Source organism: Xenopus laevis, chromosome 1L, assembly GCF_017654675.1.
Source record: "Xenopus laevis strain J_2021 chromosome 1L, Xenopus_laevis_v10.1, whole genome shotgun sequence".
NCBI lineage: Eukaryota > Metazoa > Chordata > Amphibia > Anura > Pipidae > Xenopus > Xenopus laevis.
The window spans coordinates 142,559,731-142,579,017 of NC_054371.1; the positions used below are offsets into that span (position 1 = coordinate 142,559,731).

Here is a 19,287-nt window from a genome sequence, read left to right on the forward strand (position 1 = left end):
AACACATTATTTTGAATGCTAAATATAGTTCTGTGCTTGCTCTGGCCTACCCAAAGCTCTACAAGCCCTTTTGTGCTAAAGTGTACACAAAAGAATGTCGTTTTTATACATCTTAAGAGAGAAGTCTTTTAATACTATAGTCACCTCACACAGATGATTGAAGTATTTATTGGCTTTAAGACTGGATAAGTAAGTGCATGAGTATGATTTTAACTTTTAGGATGGGGCTACACAAGCATCCCTGAACATTGGTCAAAATTCACAGAGCTCTAAAATAACACCCTTAATGTATGGAGATTCAAATTATAGAAAGACCCCTTGTCTGGAACAACTCGGGTCCTGAGCATTCTGGATAACAGGTTCCATCCCTGTGATATCTATGCATCCATGGATTGTGCACAAATGTACTAATAGAAAATTATGCTAACATGAACTTTTATTTATCTGTACTGCGTGAACTCTCTAGCTGTGTGTTAATGGCTAAACTGTTGGCTACATAGCTTTGGGTATTTGAGCTTATGTCAGTATCTGTATAAATGTGACTTTGTGTTTGAGGTTATATAAATATATTTTGCTGGCTGCGTGATGTTGCACTGTGGGGGAGTTTTTGACTCTTTCAATATTTGTGGTGATTGTGAATGTTTTGCAGAGTGTATGGTATCTGGGTGTCCATCTGTCTGTTTATCCTGACTGCCAGTATTTCAGGAATGGCTAATATAAATTACTATAATATGCAGTGGCTTATGCTGCTGAGGCTAAAGGACCCTGAGATGGTAGTATTTCTCTGTTATCCTTCAAACCTTCATCAAGCAGTAAATATCTATTTAATGTGACTCATTATAAACTGTTAGCAGACATAGCTGCTTCAAATAAATTGTAATCTCTACATCGAGTGAACTGAAAGTCATTTTGGAGCACACTGTGAAGTTACAAATGAAGCAATTTTGCATTTATGTAAATACGTTTGCTTATCTTAACTTTGAAAGGTCAATATTTTTATGTAATTTGAATGCAAAAATAGGCATATTACAGGTGGTGTTTTAATTAACTAGACCTTTCTGAGCCTGGAGAGAAAGTGGTACATTACTTGACATCCTGTCGTATCATCGAGTTACATTCTTGCCAGCTATGTTTTCTGGCTTAGGTTAGTTTGGCTCTTAAAGGAAGGTCAACATACCTGTAGACATATGGTATGGCAGTTGGACTATATTTTTATTGTTTTATCTGATTGCATTAGATCTGAATTTCTCAAAAGTCTCATGTTCTTCTTTTCCTTCCCATGAGTGTTTGTGTGAAGCTTTATCTTGAGCATTATTTAATAACAGGATCTCCACTGCACTAATGGCAGAAGCTTGAGTCTCAGGTCAAGTGATTCATAACCAGTAGCTTGTGAGCAACATGTTGCTCTCCAACTCCTTGGATGTTGCTCTCAGTGGCCTCAAAGCAGGTGCTTATTTTTGAATTGTTTTCATTGTATAAAAACCAGGTGCACTGCCAAACAGAGCCTCAATGTAGGTTGACAATCCACATAGGGGCTACCAAATGGGCAATCACAGCACTTATTTGGCCCCAAGAACATTGTTCATGCTAGTGTTGCTCCTCAACTCCTTTTACTTCTGAATGTTGCTCACGGTTCGAAAGGTTGGGGATCCCTGCATTAGACCAAGTCTTGAATGAACAAGTTCAGTTTCCCATCAGGTACTGTATGTGGTATATTCAATCTCCTCCTAAACATAAGTAAGAACTGCATTGATGGATACAAATAGTTTGATGTGCTTGAAGAGTTGCACCTTGTGCTGGATTTAGTATGAGGTTCAGGCTGCACCGAAATCCCCTACTGCAAATGCTGTGTAACTAAGCGCTGGGTCATAAAATTGCCCCTTAGTGCCGTAGCATTCTTGGCAGATGCATTTAGTAGTTCTTTTTTCTTGTATGGCTTAAAAACATTTTCTGAACCCAATAAAATAGCAATCCTCTCTCAGAAAGTTAAGATGCCCTTTCATTCATTTTATATATGCCATAGATTTCATACTCTACATTAATTGCCATAGATGTCCCCTGTGAACAATCAAGGCCTTAGTAATATAACAGAGAGTTTGACTTCATACATTAAATTATATTTAAGGCAGTGAGTTTTTCAAGAAGCATAATGTGTATTCATGGTGCACTACAGTAGCAGTTTTAAGTTCCAACTTAATAAATGCTTTTTAATGTATTTTGAGTAGAAAACCATGAAATGGACATATATAGGGGAACAAAATGTAACAAAGATTAGAATGAGGTACCATATGTATAGGACTTGTGATACCAGACGTGCCTCTAAAATCAACCATCTACTTATTTATTAAACATATTCAGCTCTGTGTGGGCTCTCACTGTTGTTTAGGGTTACTGATTTTGGGCCCAAGAGAAAATAACTTGATTGGAGATAATCTGTTAAACAGGTTAATGTCAGAATATATTTCACTTACTTCATTCTTGTTCTTTTTTAAAGAGTAGGTCACTAGTTCTTTGCTTAAAGTGATTTTGATAAATGCCAAATAAATCATCTCAGTCCTCTAAAATTATATAGAAACTTCATGTCTTATACATCTTTACACTTATGATCAGGGCTTGCCAATCCTACTCCAATCCTACTACTAAATTTGTAAACCTTGTTTGTAAGATTCTTGTTTGCTGCTTAACTTGCTAATACAAGGAAAGGTGAACTCACCGGGGGCTGCCAATATGTTATGCCCCTAGTGTATTCAAACCATTGATAAAAATGCACAGGTCCAAAGAAAAACTAGGGCAACCTTCCCCTGGTATCCCTAGTGCAGATGGAGAGGCAGATTTATCATTGTTATCAATGTGAAAAAAAGTCATGACTGAAATTCGAGGAAAAACTTGAGCAAAAGACTTTTGTTGTGGAAAACAAAAATCGAATATTGGCAAATCTGCCTCTTACACTCCTGCATGCACATTAAGCTGGCCACACACGGGCTGAAAAAGCTGCCGACAGACCAAGTTGGCAGCTTATTGGCCCGTGTTTGGGGCTCTCCAACGGGCTTCCACGATCGATATGCAGTCCCGTGATCCGACTGCTGTATTCCATACATTATGATCAGCCCAAATTCACCCACCTCAATGTGGGAATATCAGGGAGAGACCCGCTCGTTTGGTGATATCGCCAAACGAGTGGATCTCTGTGTATGGCCACCTTTAGAGTAAAATCTAAACAATTTTACATTATTGTGCATGTGCAAGTAAGTTTGCTAAGAGACTACTAGGACAGGTAAGTAAGAAAGTGGTGCTTAACTACTTTTTTTTTTTTTGCCCTGGATAAAATTTCAATGCCGCCATCTTACATCGTCCTTCAGCAGACTTAACATTTGTGAATTTGCAAAGCAGGAAGTAGTGTTCTGACGATTATGTTAGACATCTAGTCACTCCAGCCTTTATACATTACGTTTTTGGCAAGCTAACTATATTAGAAACATTGTTTAGTTTGCACAGACTATCTATTTACCCAGATTTTATTTTTATACTGAACTGTTCCTTTAAGGCCAACATGTGGTTTGTTCCTGCTATTCATATTGCTGAATAATAAAATCATGGTTGATTTTTCGTTTAAACAAAACGTGTGTAACTGAACAACTGTGTCATGCCCTGCCTAGACACAAGCATTTAGACACAGGCATTTTTACATGCAACTGTTGTAGACTTAATTAGAAATTGCTTTAATGTATTTATGTTATCATTAGTTTGATGATATTTAAACAGACCATTGGTTTTGAATTGTGCTGTGCCTCTCTCTGCTCCAACCTTCTCTTTCCGTCTCTTTTCTTTACTTTCAACTGTTGTTTGAATTTAAAAGGCAAAAATAAAAAATTATAAAAAAAATAAAAAAGTATGTTCTGCTTTTAAAAGCTAAGGGATACCTCTAATGCACGTACACACACATCTCTCTTTTTTTCAGACAGCTCACCTGGTGAAACTCATAAAGCAATTGAAGTTGTTTTAGTGGCTGGAAAAAACATAGTTTACATAAAACTAGGACCTTTGTTGTCTGTCATAGGCTATCATTTGCCTTCATAAAATTTTGATGAATTGTGGGATGTACAGAATATGTCACTATTCGTCAGTAGGGATGTAGCGAACGGCGGAAAAAATGTTCGCGAACATATTCGCGAACTTGCGACAAAACATGCGAATAGTTCGCGAACGTCGCGAACCCCATAGACTTCAATGGGAAGGCGAATTTTAAAAGCTAGAAAAGACATTTCTGGCCAGAAAAATGATTTTAAAGTTGTTTAAAGGGTGCAACGACCTGGACAGTGGCATGCCAGAGGGGGATCAAGGGCAAAAATGTATCTGAAAAATCCATTGTTGACACAGCGCTGCGTTTTGTGCTGTAAAGGGCAGAAATCACACTACGTCACTCAGGTGATGTTTCTGGACACGGAATGTGAAAAAGCTCACACAGCTAGGTGGCACTTGGTTAAAGACTGGGCAAATAATGCCTGCAAGGGCAACGTATACACTACAGCCGTTGGATACGGAATATATTATTGCTGCTTGAAAAACGTCACTCGGGTGGTGTTTCTGGAGACGGTATTATTATTGATATTTAGACAGCTAGGTGGCAGTTGTTTGAAGAACAGATGCAGATGAGAGATCAGCAGCAGGACAGACAGCTGCCCACAGCAGCTACATACAGAGCACTGCAGTAGAAGGTAGATTACTAGCCAGCAAAGCTACCTAACCTAAAATGTCCCTCAAATCCCTGCAGAGTTCTGTCCCTACAATACAGAGCAGTATCAAGTAGATTACTAGCCAGCAAAGTTACTATCAACTGTCCCTCAAATCACTAACAGCTCTCTCCCTACACTAGCTCTTCCAAGCACACACAGGCAGAATGAAAAAACGCTGCAGGGCTTCAGTTTATATATGGAAGGGGAGTGGTCCAGGGGGTGTGGGGGTGGTCCAGGAGGGAGAGCTTCCTGATTGGCTGCCATGTATCTGCTGGTCTGGGGTGAGAGGGCAAAAATAAGCGCCAGCTAAGGCGAACCCAAATTGGCGAACGTCGCGAACATTCGCCGAACGCGAATAGTCGATGTTCGCGCGAATTAGTTCGCGGGCGAACAGTCCGCGACATCCCTATTCGTCAGTGTTTCAATAGTCATTTGGTAAAGGACTTGTCATTTAACAGCTATGAGTCCATAGATTATGTATTAGTTCTGCTTTTGGCAGTAGGGATTACCATATCACTAGAGAAATATACCCATTCTCTATACAGTACATTGAATACTGTTCATGTATTGCTAACAAACCAGATGTTGAGGATTTCCTTTATTGGGTTGAGGTGGATCAAATAAAAATACTGAGAAAAAAGGAACTGTTTAAGCAGGAAACCCCTCATTATCTGGTATTTTTGCAACACTTATGTAGAGTGATTTACATTTTTATTGAAAGAAGGTTTAAAGTAACTAAGTTATACTGTGCATTCACATTGTAATAGGTGCAAAGACACTTTCAGGGTACAAGATAGGCAGTATATAAACTCTGAACTTGAATAGTACCTATACTGATTCCTAAATATTTCTACAAGAGTTATACGATCTTGAAGTCATTAACTATTTGTAATAGCAACACAGCACCATCTGCCGAAACATAAAATGTGGATATTGCATTTTTTATGTTGTCCACAAATAGTTATGATGTAGATCTCTTCCAGCTGCCATTCCTCAGAAGTGCTTCCTTCAAATGTGTGGCTGCACTATAATATCGATACTTTAGTCGCTTGTGTTACTGCATTTGAATAATTTTTTCATTCGATTACAAAATTGGCAAGGCTTGAAGCTGCAGACAACCGTGAAATCAGTTGGAGACAATTGGTTTTTTTTTAACCCCAAATAAAAATGGTATACAATGCCTTCCTTTCATAACATATGCTTTTAATGACATATGTCATTACATTAAAGAACAGCTTCCTGCAGGACACTGCAACAATACCCAACATGTGCTTATGGACATGTTAGAAACCACCTCTCTATTGGGCTTTTTACCTAATAATATAATAATATAATGTAGGGTCAACCTAAAATAGTTTGCACTTAGACAAAAAAATGTTAATGTTAATTAATTTTCTTTCCTTGAGCATTTTTATTATTGTATCTACTTCATATATTAGTCTCCTACTGGTGTAGAGGAATTTTAAAAAATAACTCCATAATCTAGTATATATTCAGATTTGTGAATCACATTGATCAAAAAGTTAAGAAGAGAACCAGGATGCAGCTTGATTACAGATGCAGATAAATTTCGAAGGATCAAGTTGGTCGTACACAGCCAGATTTAGGCTACTGCCACACGTGCCTGTTTCTCCACTTGCGTTTGAATTATATGGGGGACAAAGCCCAGCTTGAGCTTAATGTTTATGGACAGCTTAAGGAGAAAGAAGTGACCTTTGGCTTTGCAATTTAAGGTAGCCAGACACGAGCCGATTAAAGCTGCTGACAGACCGAGTCGGCAGTTTATTGGCCTGTGTATGGGGCCCCCCGGCAAGCTTCCCCATTCGAGATCTGGCTGAAAATCGACCAGATCTTGATCGGATGGGACTAAAAATCCCATCGGATCGCGGCCGCATCTGTTCGTTGATGCGGTCCCGTGATCTGACAGGCCGTTACCATTCCCTAGGGCCCACGATCAGATCAGCCGGATATTGCCCACCTCAAGTTGGGCATATCGGGGAGAGATCCGTTCGTTTGTCGATGTCGCCAAACGAGTGGATCTCTTCGTGTATAGCCACCTTTAGAAATCAATTGTAACCTTACATAAAATGGTCTCCGCTTGAAAGACATGTTGCATAGAAACCAACATATCATGGTAATGGAGAAAAATAGCAACACGAGAAAACACATTGGGGTCCTCAAGGGGCAGGAAATATCCCATAATACTGGTTTTTTTTTACCCATCATTCTTTACTGACAGGAGACAGATCTGTAGCTATTGCTGACAGGATGTTTTGGCTTCTGCTTCTATCTGCTGTAACAGCAACAGTTTCAGCTCAGAGTCGTATTATTGGCACCGGCATCACAGTCCAAGGATTCGTTAGCCTCTACGCTTTTTTGGTTTCATTGTGATTGGCTACATTAAACTGTGCATTTCTATGAAGCAAAGAGATTGACTGGTATGATTTCTTGTTCATATGATTCTATTGGCAGAAGGGTTTATATGATGCATACATGTTTGATTGGTGTTACTCTGGTAATGTTGTTGGATGGTATATTCATCAGTCAATAAAGTTTGAGTTTTGAAGATGCATTTCTGGCCATAAATGTCACAGAAAAAATTGCCATAATAACCGCCATAAAACAAGACTATTTTATAGCGTAAATATTCGCAAAAACTTAATTTGTCGCCAGAAAATTCGATAAAATCACTGCTAAGCTGGTTCGTTAACGTAGTTTCCGCAAGTGATCGCAATGACTTCTGAGCACATCACTGTTTAGTAAACTTAGTCGCTGTGAATATTCTGGTGGAAAAATATTCTCAGCGATAACATGCGGAAACTTGAAGTCAAATTTACTGCACTTTAGTAAATGGACCCCATTATTTCAGGATTTTGGAGGCTGGTGTTAGAAAGGACAGGTCTTAGAGAGACAGGGTGGGTTCAGTGTGGGCTTTTCAAGAATAGGCTTAGCACAGGCCTGTTTCAACAAAGACTTAAATATATTCGTATGAGCTGGAGTAAGCACAGTTGTTAGTGGACACATCAAATAAAGCTGGGAGTCTTCAGAGTAAATTACTGGAACAAATGAATCCAAGTGAAGGGGGCTTGGAAAGGGTACTGAATTCTAAAAAAATGGCATTGTGGTTTGGATGTGTTACTGTTTATGAGCAGACTATGGCAGAATGGAGGCATGACAACAGAATGATATAGTGGTTGAAGTCAGTTTGTGCTAGGGATGCACCGAATCCAGGATTCAGCCTTTTTCAGCAGGATTCGGATTCAGCCGAATCCTTCTGCCCGGCCAAACTGAATCCCTAATTTGCATATGAAATTAGGGACAGGAGGGAAATCTCTTGACTTTTTTTTACAAAATCTAGGAAGTAAAAAATGTTTTCCCCTTCCCACCCTTAATTTGCATATGCAAATTAGGATTCATTCGGTATTCAGCCGGATCTTTGCAAAGGATTCGGGGGTTCGGCCGAATCCAAAGTAGTGGATTCGGTGCATCCCTAGTTTGTGCATTAGATTGTGTAGAGTATCAGTACAAGAGGAATTTACACGACCTCTTTCGAGCTGCTTGACTCTTTTTCAAAAAAGCTAAGCAGCTCGAAACATGTGTAAATAAAAACTCATTTACATTAATCTCCTGCTTCAGTTTTTATTGCAGAGCAAGAAAGAAAGCCTGGTAACAAGGTATTTATTTTTGAGACACGTATGCATACATACTCTTAATATATCTTAGATTTTCTTTCAAGGTGCAAAGGCTGAAGCACATCTTTCTTTTACTAGGAGACCCAACCCCAAAATGTATAATTAGGTTGCATCTTTGGGTTTAGCAAGAGTAATATTGGTTTGTCAGAGAATGTTAAATATTGTTCTTATTCTACTGAATGTTCTTATTTTGTCTGAATAAATTTCATTTCATAGTGGTTGAAGATAGAAAAATAGGCTATCACCTTTTATTTTATAAACTTAAATGCAAAGTTGAGGATTAATATTGATTGATGGATTACAAAACAGTACCAACATCTATCCAAAAGAAAGAAGGCATTTTAAGAATATGGCTGGAGAAACAATGACTACAAAACTTGACAAACATGAATATCATGGACTCTTCCCCCCACATTTATTATTTTCTTTTTACTACATTTGGCACATTATAAAAACGTTATAACTTGTAGCAGCCATTATGATTAATAACTGCTACTTGTAGCTGGCTAGAAGAAGGTTTGTTGTTCTCTTTGTATGTATAATGGACTATGTCCCCTATAAAAAACAATAAAGCAATATAAACTGAAGCCCAGTAAAAATGCTTTCAAATATATTAGGAGAAGAATGCCAATGTTTGTCAAAATATGTAAGAGATCACAAGACATGGCGTACCTCGGCATGCTCATAGCTTTTGTAGTAAATAGCCAATGAATCTATAAGGGAACACACCACCAATACAATGGTAGACTTGTACACAGTCTTCAAGATAAACACAGTAACAGCTTTATTCACAGTATCTAACACAGTTTCTCTAGTTCTTATTACTTTATACAATATAATAATATTAAACAATACTAGGATTTCTAGGCCATCCTGCTGCCTATATCCCAGATTGTCATCTTTCAGATCAGGTGGCTCTTGGCACAGGACAAGACTTTCATTTAGAGGTGCCCTCTATGTTGCAACAGGACCTTTCTAGTCCCTGCTCCCTATACACTGGGTCCCTGACTGGCGAGTTACCTCCAAGGTGCTGACAGCATCCTTCTTACTACATGCTAACATAACTAAATGACTTACTTTGGCACCTCTCTGGGGGTAACAGACCTCAGGCTCCCTCTGGTTTCAAAGTTTATATCACCCAAAGTGGAAGAGGCCCACTGCTCTCACCCTAATACAGACAACGTAGGACAAGCCCTTATGAGTGAAACAGTGAACAACATACTCTAGAAACTCCTCAAGGTGATGTCTTGCCTAACAGCACCAACTGGTGATTTCAGTTATAACAAATAACATAAACTTATCAAGTTATAACTACCACTTACAGGACCATTTCTCATGTCCATTTTCTCAGGGCCAAACACTGCTATGATTTTTTCTTTAGCTGCATAGCATTCCCATAAGGTTCCGTTGAATGGATTTATTAAGTTAGCTTGACAACTCTAGTGTAAGTAAGGATAGTATTGAAATGCTTTGATATTCGCATCTCTTAGGTCTTTAGTTGTTTAGGCAAGAAATTTGAAAAAAATTATTCATGAAAATCTCTAGGTAGATGTAAGATTTCACAATCCGTATTTAATTAAGCAGGTTGTATGTATTCTGCAATGGATTTCTATTTGGAATGCTTAATATTTTTCCTGACAGAGATCGCAAGTCCTTTCAACAATTTGAACAAATTTAGGCCAGAGGTTACTGGGCTTGTAATCGTAAAAACCTTTGAATCTTTTGACTAATAGATTTCACTATTGTCACACAGAGTAACGTCAATCTAAAATTCCCTTATCTTATGCTGACACATTAATTCAGTGGAGTTTATGGCCACTGCCCTTTGGATTTCTGTTTTACCATTCTCGAGGTTAATATGTTCCAGAGTGTTCTACAGTTGTCTTTGCTAGACAGCAAGTGTTCCAAGGAATCTGTGGCAATACTGAACTGAACAATCAAAAAGGCGAGGAAAATACAAAGGGATATTTATTAAAGTGTGTTTCCTTAAAGAGATACTGACACCTGAAATTAAACTTTTTTTTACATCTATTATAATATTGGCTTTGCAAGCTACTTCTAACTTTGCCATAAAGTATTTGCATGATGCTTTTACATTACCTGTCTGATCCCCCATGTTCCTGTATGAGGGGGCTGCCATATTTGTGCAGCAGGAGTCCGTTAGCATTAGAAACTGTAACTAACAGGCTGATATGGGACAGTCAGGTTGGCAAAGTCAGAGTGTCAGAGAGTCAGGCTTAGGAACTTCAACTAACAATTATATACAAAAACAAACCTCTCAGCAAAAAATGATCAACATGACCTATAGGTAACATTTAATGTGCATTCATATGCTAAAATTCATTTTTTAGTGTCAGTATCACTTTAAGTGATCATATAAAAATGCTTATTTTTCTCTTGTACACAAATTTAATATATTATTTTTATTTTATAATTTTGTGGTTATTTGAACGCCTTCATATTCTGAAAATGCTGTTCTATAAATTATGTATATCTATGAAAATCTGATAACTACAAATGATATATGCTGTCATTTAACCGTCACTTGTTATTATCTTATGTGAATGCTGTTTATTAGAACAGCATATTTTAATTTGTTTTGTTTATATTGTGTCAAAAAAGTATAATATCATAATACAATGCTTACTCGATAAAATGGTTAAATCTAAGTAGTCATATGCTGGTTCCAATTTAGCCTTATTCGTACCTTTAGCTCTGCCTTTGTCCAAATACTCTGTCCTATTTCCTTACACATAAATCTAAGTAGTGGTGGGAAAATTGAGTAAGTGTTTTAGGCTTTTGTTTGAAAGTTCTTTTCAGGGTACCTATGTCTTCAGAGATAACTGCAGATTTGTTCTATATATAATATAGTCTGGCCATGATATTTTATATGATATAGGGTATAGAGTTTTTTTAAACTTGCTTGTTGTCAAATGACTGATTGAGAATATTGAAATAAAAAAAGAAAAGCTGAGCTATATTTATTACAAATCAAGAACACAGTCACCAAGCCTGTAGTGAAGATAAAAAGCATAATTTATTCAATCCGTTGTAGAAACAGACACACATTTTTGAGTGAGAAGAAGGGCCTTGGTTAAGTATATTTAAAGGAACAGTAACACCAAAAAATTTAATTGTTTTAAAGTAATGAAAATATTGTGTACTGTTGCCCTGTACTGGTAAAACTGATCTGTGTAACCAGAGTCTTTTCTCATTTGAATGTCTGCCCCCATTGCTATACAGCAGCATATCTATATATAAACAATAGAAGTGTTTTTGAAAAAAAAAAAAAAACACATCCGTTTTACCAGTGCAGGGCAACACTGTATTACATTTTTATTACTTTAGCTTTTTTTTTGTTGTTACTGTTCTTTTAAGTATATTTAATCCTACATAAGATGTTGTTTTCAACATGGATTCTATGTGTGTGTGCGTGTGTGTGTACTAAAGGCTTGTTTAATGTTCAAATATTTTGAATTAATGACTGATAAAAGATATCAGATGATACTGTGGATGGTCATTTTCTAGACAATAGTTATGCTAGTTTTAAAAATAAAAAAACAGCCCGTTTCACTTTACAAAAAGCTCTGTATCTGAACCACATGTTTTAGCAAAGTAACTTCTGGGTAGTTAACTTGTCAGTAGCCCTCAGGCTTTATTATTTAAATTATATAGAAGCTTTCCTATAGATAAATGCAGTAAAAGGAACTGAGAGCAATATGGCAGAAAAAACTCCCTAATATAAGTACAGAGAGCTTTATTGCAATATATTTCATTATGAGAATTTTGTATAGGTTAAAATGAGAATTGGATATATTTTATGTAAGCATTGGGAAGTAGCCCAACATTTCACACATTTCTTGATAATCACAGTGGTTTATAACACTTAGCAAATGTTTCCCTTCTTGGCAGGTGGAGTGGCTACAACAGCAGGTGGTCAAAAGGAGGATAAAGAGGGATTATAAACCTACTAACACTCAAGCAACGTTTTTCAATGATCCCAAGTGGCCAAGCATGTGGTATATGGTAAGTATCTTTAAGTAAACATTCTGTTTCAGGAGTAAATGATTTCTGTTTTGAGTCAATATAAAAAAATGCATTCTTCCACTTGCAAAACAAAAAGTGAGCATTTATTTCATGAGATCATGTTTAGACACTATTTCACAACAAATTGTTTGTTGAGTCTACAAAGGTCAAATGATCTTTGTGGATCATTTTATGATTGCAATGTACATTTTTTGTATTGTTCATTATCTGTATTTAATGGAATATACAACCTTGTAAGAGTTTCCATTGAAAGAAATAATTATTTTTTGACTGATTAGCAATTTTGCTAACATAATATATTTTATGTGAGTAATTTATCCAGCATCTATGTTCATGGCATAGGAAATCCTATTGGGTTGAAATACTTCTTAACACTTCCAACACTTTTTTTTCAGTTCAGTTGGTTTCAGATAGTTCACCAGAAATAAAGACTTTTTACCAATTACTTTCTATGTGTGACTATTTTTCTAATATTGAAGTGTAAATCTAATTTTCCAACTTTCTAAAGCAGCTCTTGGAAGGGGGGGGGGGTCGCCGACTCTTTAAACGGTTCTAAATTGATACATTTAGTTCATACATTTCTTATCTTTGTCCCTGCTGAGCAGAAACCTGAATCTCATTACAGGCAACTGTTAGAATTGATACAATAGTTGTTAAAACTCCAGAAAAGCTCCTGAGAAATGTATTAACTAAATGTTGCAAAATTGTAACAGTTCAGAATGTGCACCTGAATTATTGAGCTGCCAAATTGAAACATCAGAGACAGGGACCATTCAACTTTAAACTTTTAGAGTTTGGAAACACTGTAAAAAATGGAAAGTAATTGAAAAAAAAAGTTTTTATTTCTAGAGAACAATCTGAAAACAACTCAACTGAAAAAATGTTTGGAAGGCGAACAACCCCTTTAACACATGGTACTCCAACCTACAGAAAGACCTCCTTATCCAGAAAACCCCTAGCATTCTGGATTATAGATTTAATATACATTTAGTAACCTGAAGCCATACACACTGATTTCCAGCCCCAGACAACAATATCTGCAGTATTATAAACACAAACTCTGGATGGTATAAATCACTTTTTCTTTTCAAATGCAAACCAGTGGTAGATTATATTGTAATAGCACACATATGAAACCTTTTCACTTGCTGTTGCTGGCCTCTTAAAGCAGGACAAGGGTTTTATCTAGCAGAACAGTTTGAAGTGAAACAGAATCCAAAGAATTGTGACAGAAATGATTTTTTTGCTAAATAAAGGTAGAAATATAATTTGCTAACTGTAGTTTCTACCTGGGTAGTTAGTTGTGTCAGTTCTGCAGAAGTTTCATACTGTTACTTTGATAGATTTGTTAAACTTGATACTTTTTTGTGAACAAGATTGTACAGTATATGAAGTAACAGAGGACTGCACAGCTGTATGTAGCACTTCAGCTGCAACTTGGGCAATCACGTGTAATAACATAATATTAAGAAATGTAAACCTAAATCAAATTACTGTATGTCTTTGGATAATGTGCCTTAGTAGATTTTCATCATATTTCCTGGGGCCAAATCCTGTAACTAGATCTGCTGTACCATTGTGAACAATTAGAAAATTGCATATAGCCAGGAACTAAACACCTGTTTATAACTTCACTTGTACTGAATAAAACTGGCCATACCAGCTACAAGGTGTTTATTTGGTGAGGTTGGCAAAGGCCAACAAACAGATCATACAGGAAGCCTTCTATAGACCTGTTTGGACTGAGAGTAAATGCAGACCTTGCCTGACAGAGCTTTCTTGCCCACAAAAGCTCTATATGACTGGACCCTAGCTTAATGTCAATCCGGGTGCTCTTTGTTTTACCTTCCTCTACAGACCAGTGATCTGCTCAGTCAATCAGGAGTGGCTGCAGACAGTTTCATCCAACAGCACTGTTTGAGACTGGGATGTTGGGACTTTAAGTCCCCCCCCTGCTTTCTATGGTGGCTGATGCACAGGTTCTTTTTGAAAGTAGAGGCACAAGTGCCAAAATACGTCAATTTAAAGGGGACCTCTCACTCTAAAAAATAATTACAAATCAGTTTCTATCAATGTTAGTTGAGCAAAATAAAATTTACTTACACTGCATTTATTATTTACATTCTGTTTCCTTCAGCCTTGGAATTAAACAATCACAGTACACAGGCAGGAGCCATTTTGTGTATGATGTTATTAAGACAAGTTGTGTATCACCTCAAAATCTTGTGTATACACCAGAATGGGGGACCTAATGCCCATACGCAGGGGCAGTCAATGGGGCAGATTTACTATAATTTAAATTTGAGAATCCTTAAATATCTACACCTGGGAAATTATCCTGACAGAAAAAATGTGTTTAAGGAATCAGCATTTTTATCATTGCAGATTGTGTCAGTTTCTCAGATTGAATTTGTCTGTGATAACATTCTGGTTTTAGGTTACTGAATAGTTAAATGGGGTGGTTTGCCTTGTAGTTAACTCTTAGCATGTCATAGAATGGCTAATTCTAAACAACTTTTCAATTGGTCATCTTTTAACTATTTGCCTTCTACTGAATCTTTCCAGTTTTCAAACTTCGGTCACTGACCCCATCCAAAAACAAATGCTCTGTAAGGCTATATCCCCACATGTAATAAAAGGCACTAAGTTTGCCCAGGAGCAGTAACCAGTAGCAACCAATAAGATGTTTGCTTTTAAACATGTGACCAGGAAATTCTACCTGCTGATTGGTTGCTATAGGTTACTGCCCCTGGGCAAACTTAGTGCCTTTAATTACATAACCCCTCAAATGTATTGTTACTGCTACTTTTTATTACTCATCTTTCTATTCAAGCCTCTCATTCATATTCCAGTCTCTTATTCAGACCAGTGCCTGGTTGCTAGTGTAATTTAGACCCTAGAAACCAGATGGATGGCTGAAATTGTAAACTGGAGAGCTGCTGAATAAAAAGCTAAATAACTCAAAAACCACTAATACTAAAAAATTAAAACCAATTGCAAATTGTCTCCGAATATCACTCTTTATATCATACTAAAAGTTCACGTAAAGGTGAACAACCCCTTTAATTTCCTTTACCTGTTGCAAGGGGTGGATTAATAGCTCAGAGTGCTCTTTAATACGCTTTTCTGAATCATTCCAGAGTGGAAAAGATATAATTCAATCTAAAGTATTCAGTATTAAGGCAACATTGATAAATCGTCCTTATCTGATATGTTAAATATAGTTTTCTTCTGATTATCGGCCTTTGTGGGCCACACATGGAGATTTTTCAGCTTGCAGATATTACTTGAAGATCTGTCTTAAAGGAATTGCAAGTTAATGCCATTGCCTTGGTCCCTGCACAATTTGGTCCCTTTAAAGTATAAACTTTAGTTCGGAAGAGCATGGGTTCATTAATAGGACAGGATGGGGAAAATAGTGCAACATAGCAACATCAATTCTGACAGTAGAAGCTTATATTAGTGTTGCTATGGTTTCTAAAATTCAGCTGCAGGAACCTATTGAAATTCCTTAGGTTTTTCAAGGAATTTGAGTTGTAGGTCAACAACAGCAGGTATTATTTTTACAATCTTCTATTATAAAAAATAATCTGACTGTTTTGCCAGAGCCCTGCTGCATCTAATGCTTGTTACATATCTTTGTTATGTTTTCAGAGTTTGTTTAAAGGAAACGTTCACCTTCAAATAAAGTTTTAGCTTGCAATAGATGGATTTTTTTCTAACCAACAGATCTTTCATTTTTTTACATTTTTCAAATGAGTATTCTTACTATTATGCCTTATTCTGTTGGCATTCCTGACACTAGCAAAAAAACCCCCAAAAAAACAGATTGATAGTGAGGCTTAAATTGTATTACTATTTTAATTTTTGTATTTATTTTTTCTATTCAGGCTCTCTCCTATTCATCTTTCATTCTGCTGCCTAGTTTTAAACCCTAGTAACCAGATAGCAGTTATAATTCCATATAATTTGCATATTGGTTGTGAATAATGCTATCTATATACATTATACCATAGGGTTTGTTTATTATGCTATGGAAAGAAAAGTCAGTCGGATACGCCACACGTCACTGTCTGAATGACAGCATACTTATCAAGCTGTAAATTGATTCTAGGCAATCCCATAGATCTGTGTAAGATTCCAGTGTAAGATGCAGTGGCTACTTGAAAATGCTGAGTAAAAATGTTTTTTACTCAGCTTTTTAATCTGGAATTTTATTGCTGCCCCATTTTTTTCTCATTGTCACTTATGCATATAAGGTAATAAAATAAGGTGTAAAATAATGGCCACAGTCAGTTCTTTGATTAATTTAATCAATGTTTTCCATGATGCTGTGCTTTTTACATAATTTTTCCAGAGTAAATGTTTTTACACAGCTTGAGATATGTTTGTGTGTATAGGCCCTTAAAAGTAAATTTTTAACTACTATAAATATAATTAATATAATTTAATATATGCTTGTTATAAATACTGGTATGGGATCCGTTATCTAGAAGCCCATTATCCAGAAAGCTCTGAATTACAGAAAGGCTGTCTCCCATAGACTCCATTATAATCAAATAATCCAGATTTTTAAAATTAATAAAACAGTAGCCTGTACTTGATCCAAACGACAATAAAATGGATCCTTATTAGAAAGCAGAGCCAGCCTATTGGGTTCATTTAAAGGAACAGTTCAGTGTGAAAATAAAAACTGTGTAAATAGAAAATAAAAAATGTTTCTAATATAGTTAGTTAGCCAAAAATGTAATGTATAAAGTTGACTGGATGTCTAACATAATAGCCAGAACACTACTTCCTGCTTTTCAGCTCTATAACTCTTGAGTTTGTCAGCGACTTGAAGGGTGGCCACATGGTACATTTCTGTTCAGTGAGTTTGCAATTGATTCTCAGCATTCAGTTCAGACTCAAAAGCAACAGATATGACCCATGTGGCCCCCCTCAAGTCTCTGATTGGTTACTGCCTGGTAACCAGGGTAACCAGTCAGTGGAAACCAAGAGAGCTGAAAAGCAGGAAGTAGTGTTCTGACTGACATGTTATACATCAAATCACTCCAGCCTTTATACATTACATTTGTGACTAACTAACTATATTAGAAACATTTTTTATTTTGCACAGCCTATCTATTTACCCAGTTTTTATTTTAAAACTGAACAATTCATTTAATGAGAAAACCCTAAAAAAATAGAAACTGCAGAACAAGCATTATTTGTGGTATGCTATTTGAAAAGGTTGGTTTTGTAAGGATTAACTGCACCTTTAATTGCTGCCTTGGAATATTGCATTTTCATGAACTGCAGCATAGAGCGGCAATGACTTCTAAAGTGAACAAGGATTGCCATTTGATCATTAAGCAGTGATTTGTAGTCAAGGAAGGCTGTTGTTTAAAATGTAAATATGCAGATTGAGCAGCTGACAGCTCTTCCATATAACAGCACTTTTCCCTCATTAATGATGATAAATGTTCTTTGACAGTGAACTTTAAAGTGGAACTGTTGAAAAATGAGAAATAATATTGAGTTGTAAATGAACGGGGGGAAATATATATTATAGCCATGTTTCTCACAGGTTGTATTTGTAAAATATCTATTTGCCTAATTAAACTAAGATCCATGACATATGCACAACATAATTTTGATGTTAAAACTGAACTGGCATTTTCTCAATGCCCTAGGATTTGTATGCAATTCTTTGCTTATTTTTCAAAAGAGCAAACGGATTTTTTTATATTTAATTTTGAAATCTGGTAGTTTCCCAGCTGCCCCCAGTCATGTGACTTTTACTCTGATAAACTTCAATCACTCTTTTCTGCTGTACTAAAAATCCAGGTCCCACTGTGACTCTTTCAGTTACATGAGTAGGAGAAATAACAGCCTGTTCCATCCTTTCTGAAAGCACATGACCAGGCAAAATGACCAAAGAAGGCTGCCTACACACCAAAATTACAAATAAAATAAAAAAAATACACTTGTTGGTTCAGTAATGAAATTTTATTTTTTAGGTTGAATTATTTGCAGTGTAAACCGTGTAATTTAGAAATAAAAACGACACCATAAAAATCACGACAGAATCACTTTAAGTAATCATGACGAGTCACAAGGACGTGACACTTGCCGTTACTGATGCTCTGTACAGAGTTAGATGACAAGAAGGGATGTTGTCATTTGACATGCACCTGGGAAATATCCCATAGCTTTCTGTATCTCCCTAGTGACTTCAGCTAGGATGATAAATAATCTAGGCTAATTACAATATATAATAACAAGGCAATAAACCAACAGCAACCTGCCATATGTTTTGACTTCAGGCACCTCCTTATTGTATGTTATGGGCATCTCTTGAATTACGAGTGTGGCATCGGGATACATGGTGGTCTGCCATACAGGTAGCTTGAAGCTGTAAGTCACATTTGCTGTGACTTTTTGTTCACTGTTGAGAATGATAAAAAAACAAGAAAATAAAAATTCACCTCATAGCGTAAAATTTATCCCGTGGCCTTTTTCTTCATTGTCACCAGTTAACCTTGTCTCATTTGGTCTGCCCCAGGCATAAAATTTTCCCAAGAGAATATTTTGCCCTTGAACATATTTGTATGGAGATTAACACTATCTCTTGGGTTCCTTTTACAGTGTGGTTACATTAATCTTCTATTCTTTTTACTTGCCCATAATTAAACTTGTCAGTTACTGTTATGGAACCTGTTACCAATGCAATTTATTCTGACAAACCTGTTTTCCATTTTAAAGATGAAGCTTTATAATACATTTAAGATGAGTTAAATCTGACAATTCCTTCCGTTGCATCAAAATCCTTG

General features: G+C 36.5%; 1 protein-coding gene across 8 annotated transcripts in view; it reads left to right on the forward strand.

The window, feature by feature from the left end:
- pcsk5.L (proprotein convertase subtilisin/kexin type 5 L homeolog) overlaps positions 1 to 19,287 on the forward strand; it is a 237,696-nt gene that overhangs the window by 33,105 nt on the left and 185,304 nt on the right. For all 8 annotated transcript variants that reach the window (XM_018248748.2, XM_041582238.1, XM_041582244.1 and 5 more), the window contains 1 exon segment: positions 12,338 to 12,451. In XM_018248748.2, the coding sequence (XP_018104237.1) occupies positions 12,338 to 12,451 (114 nt within the window).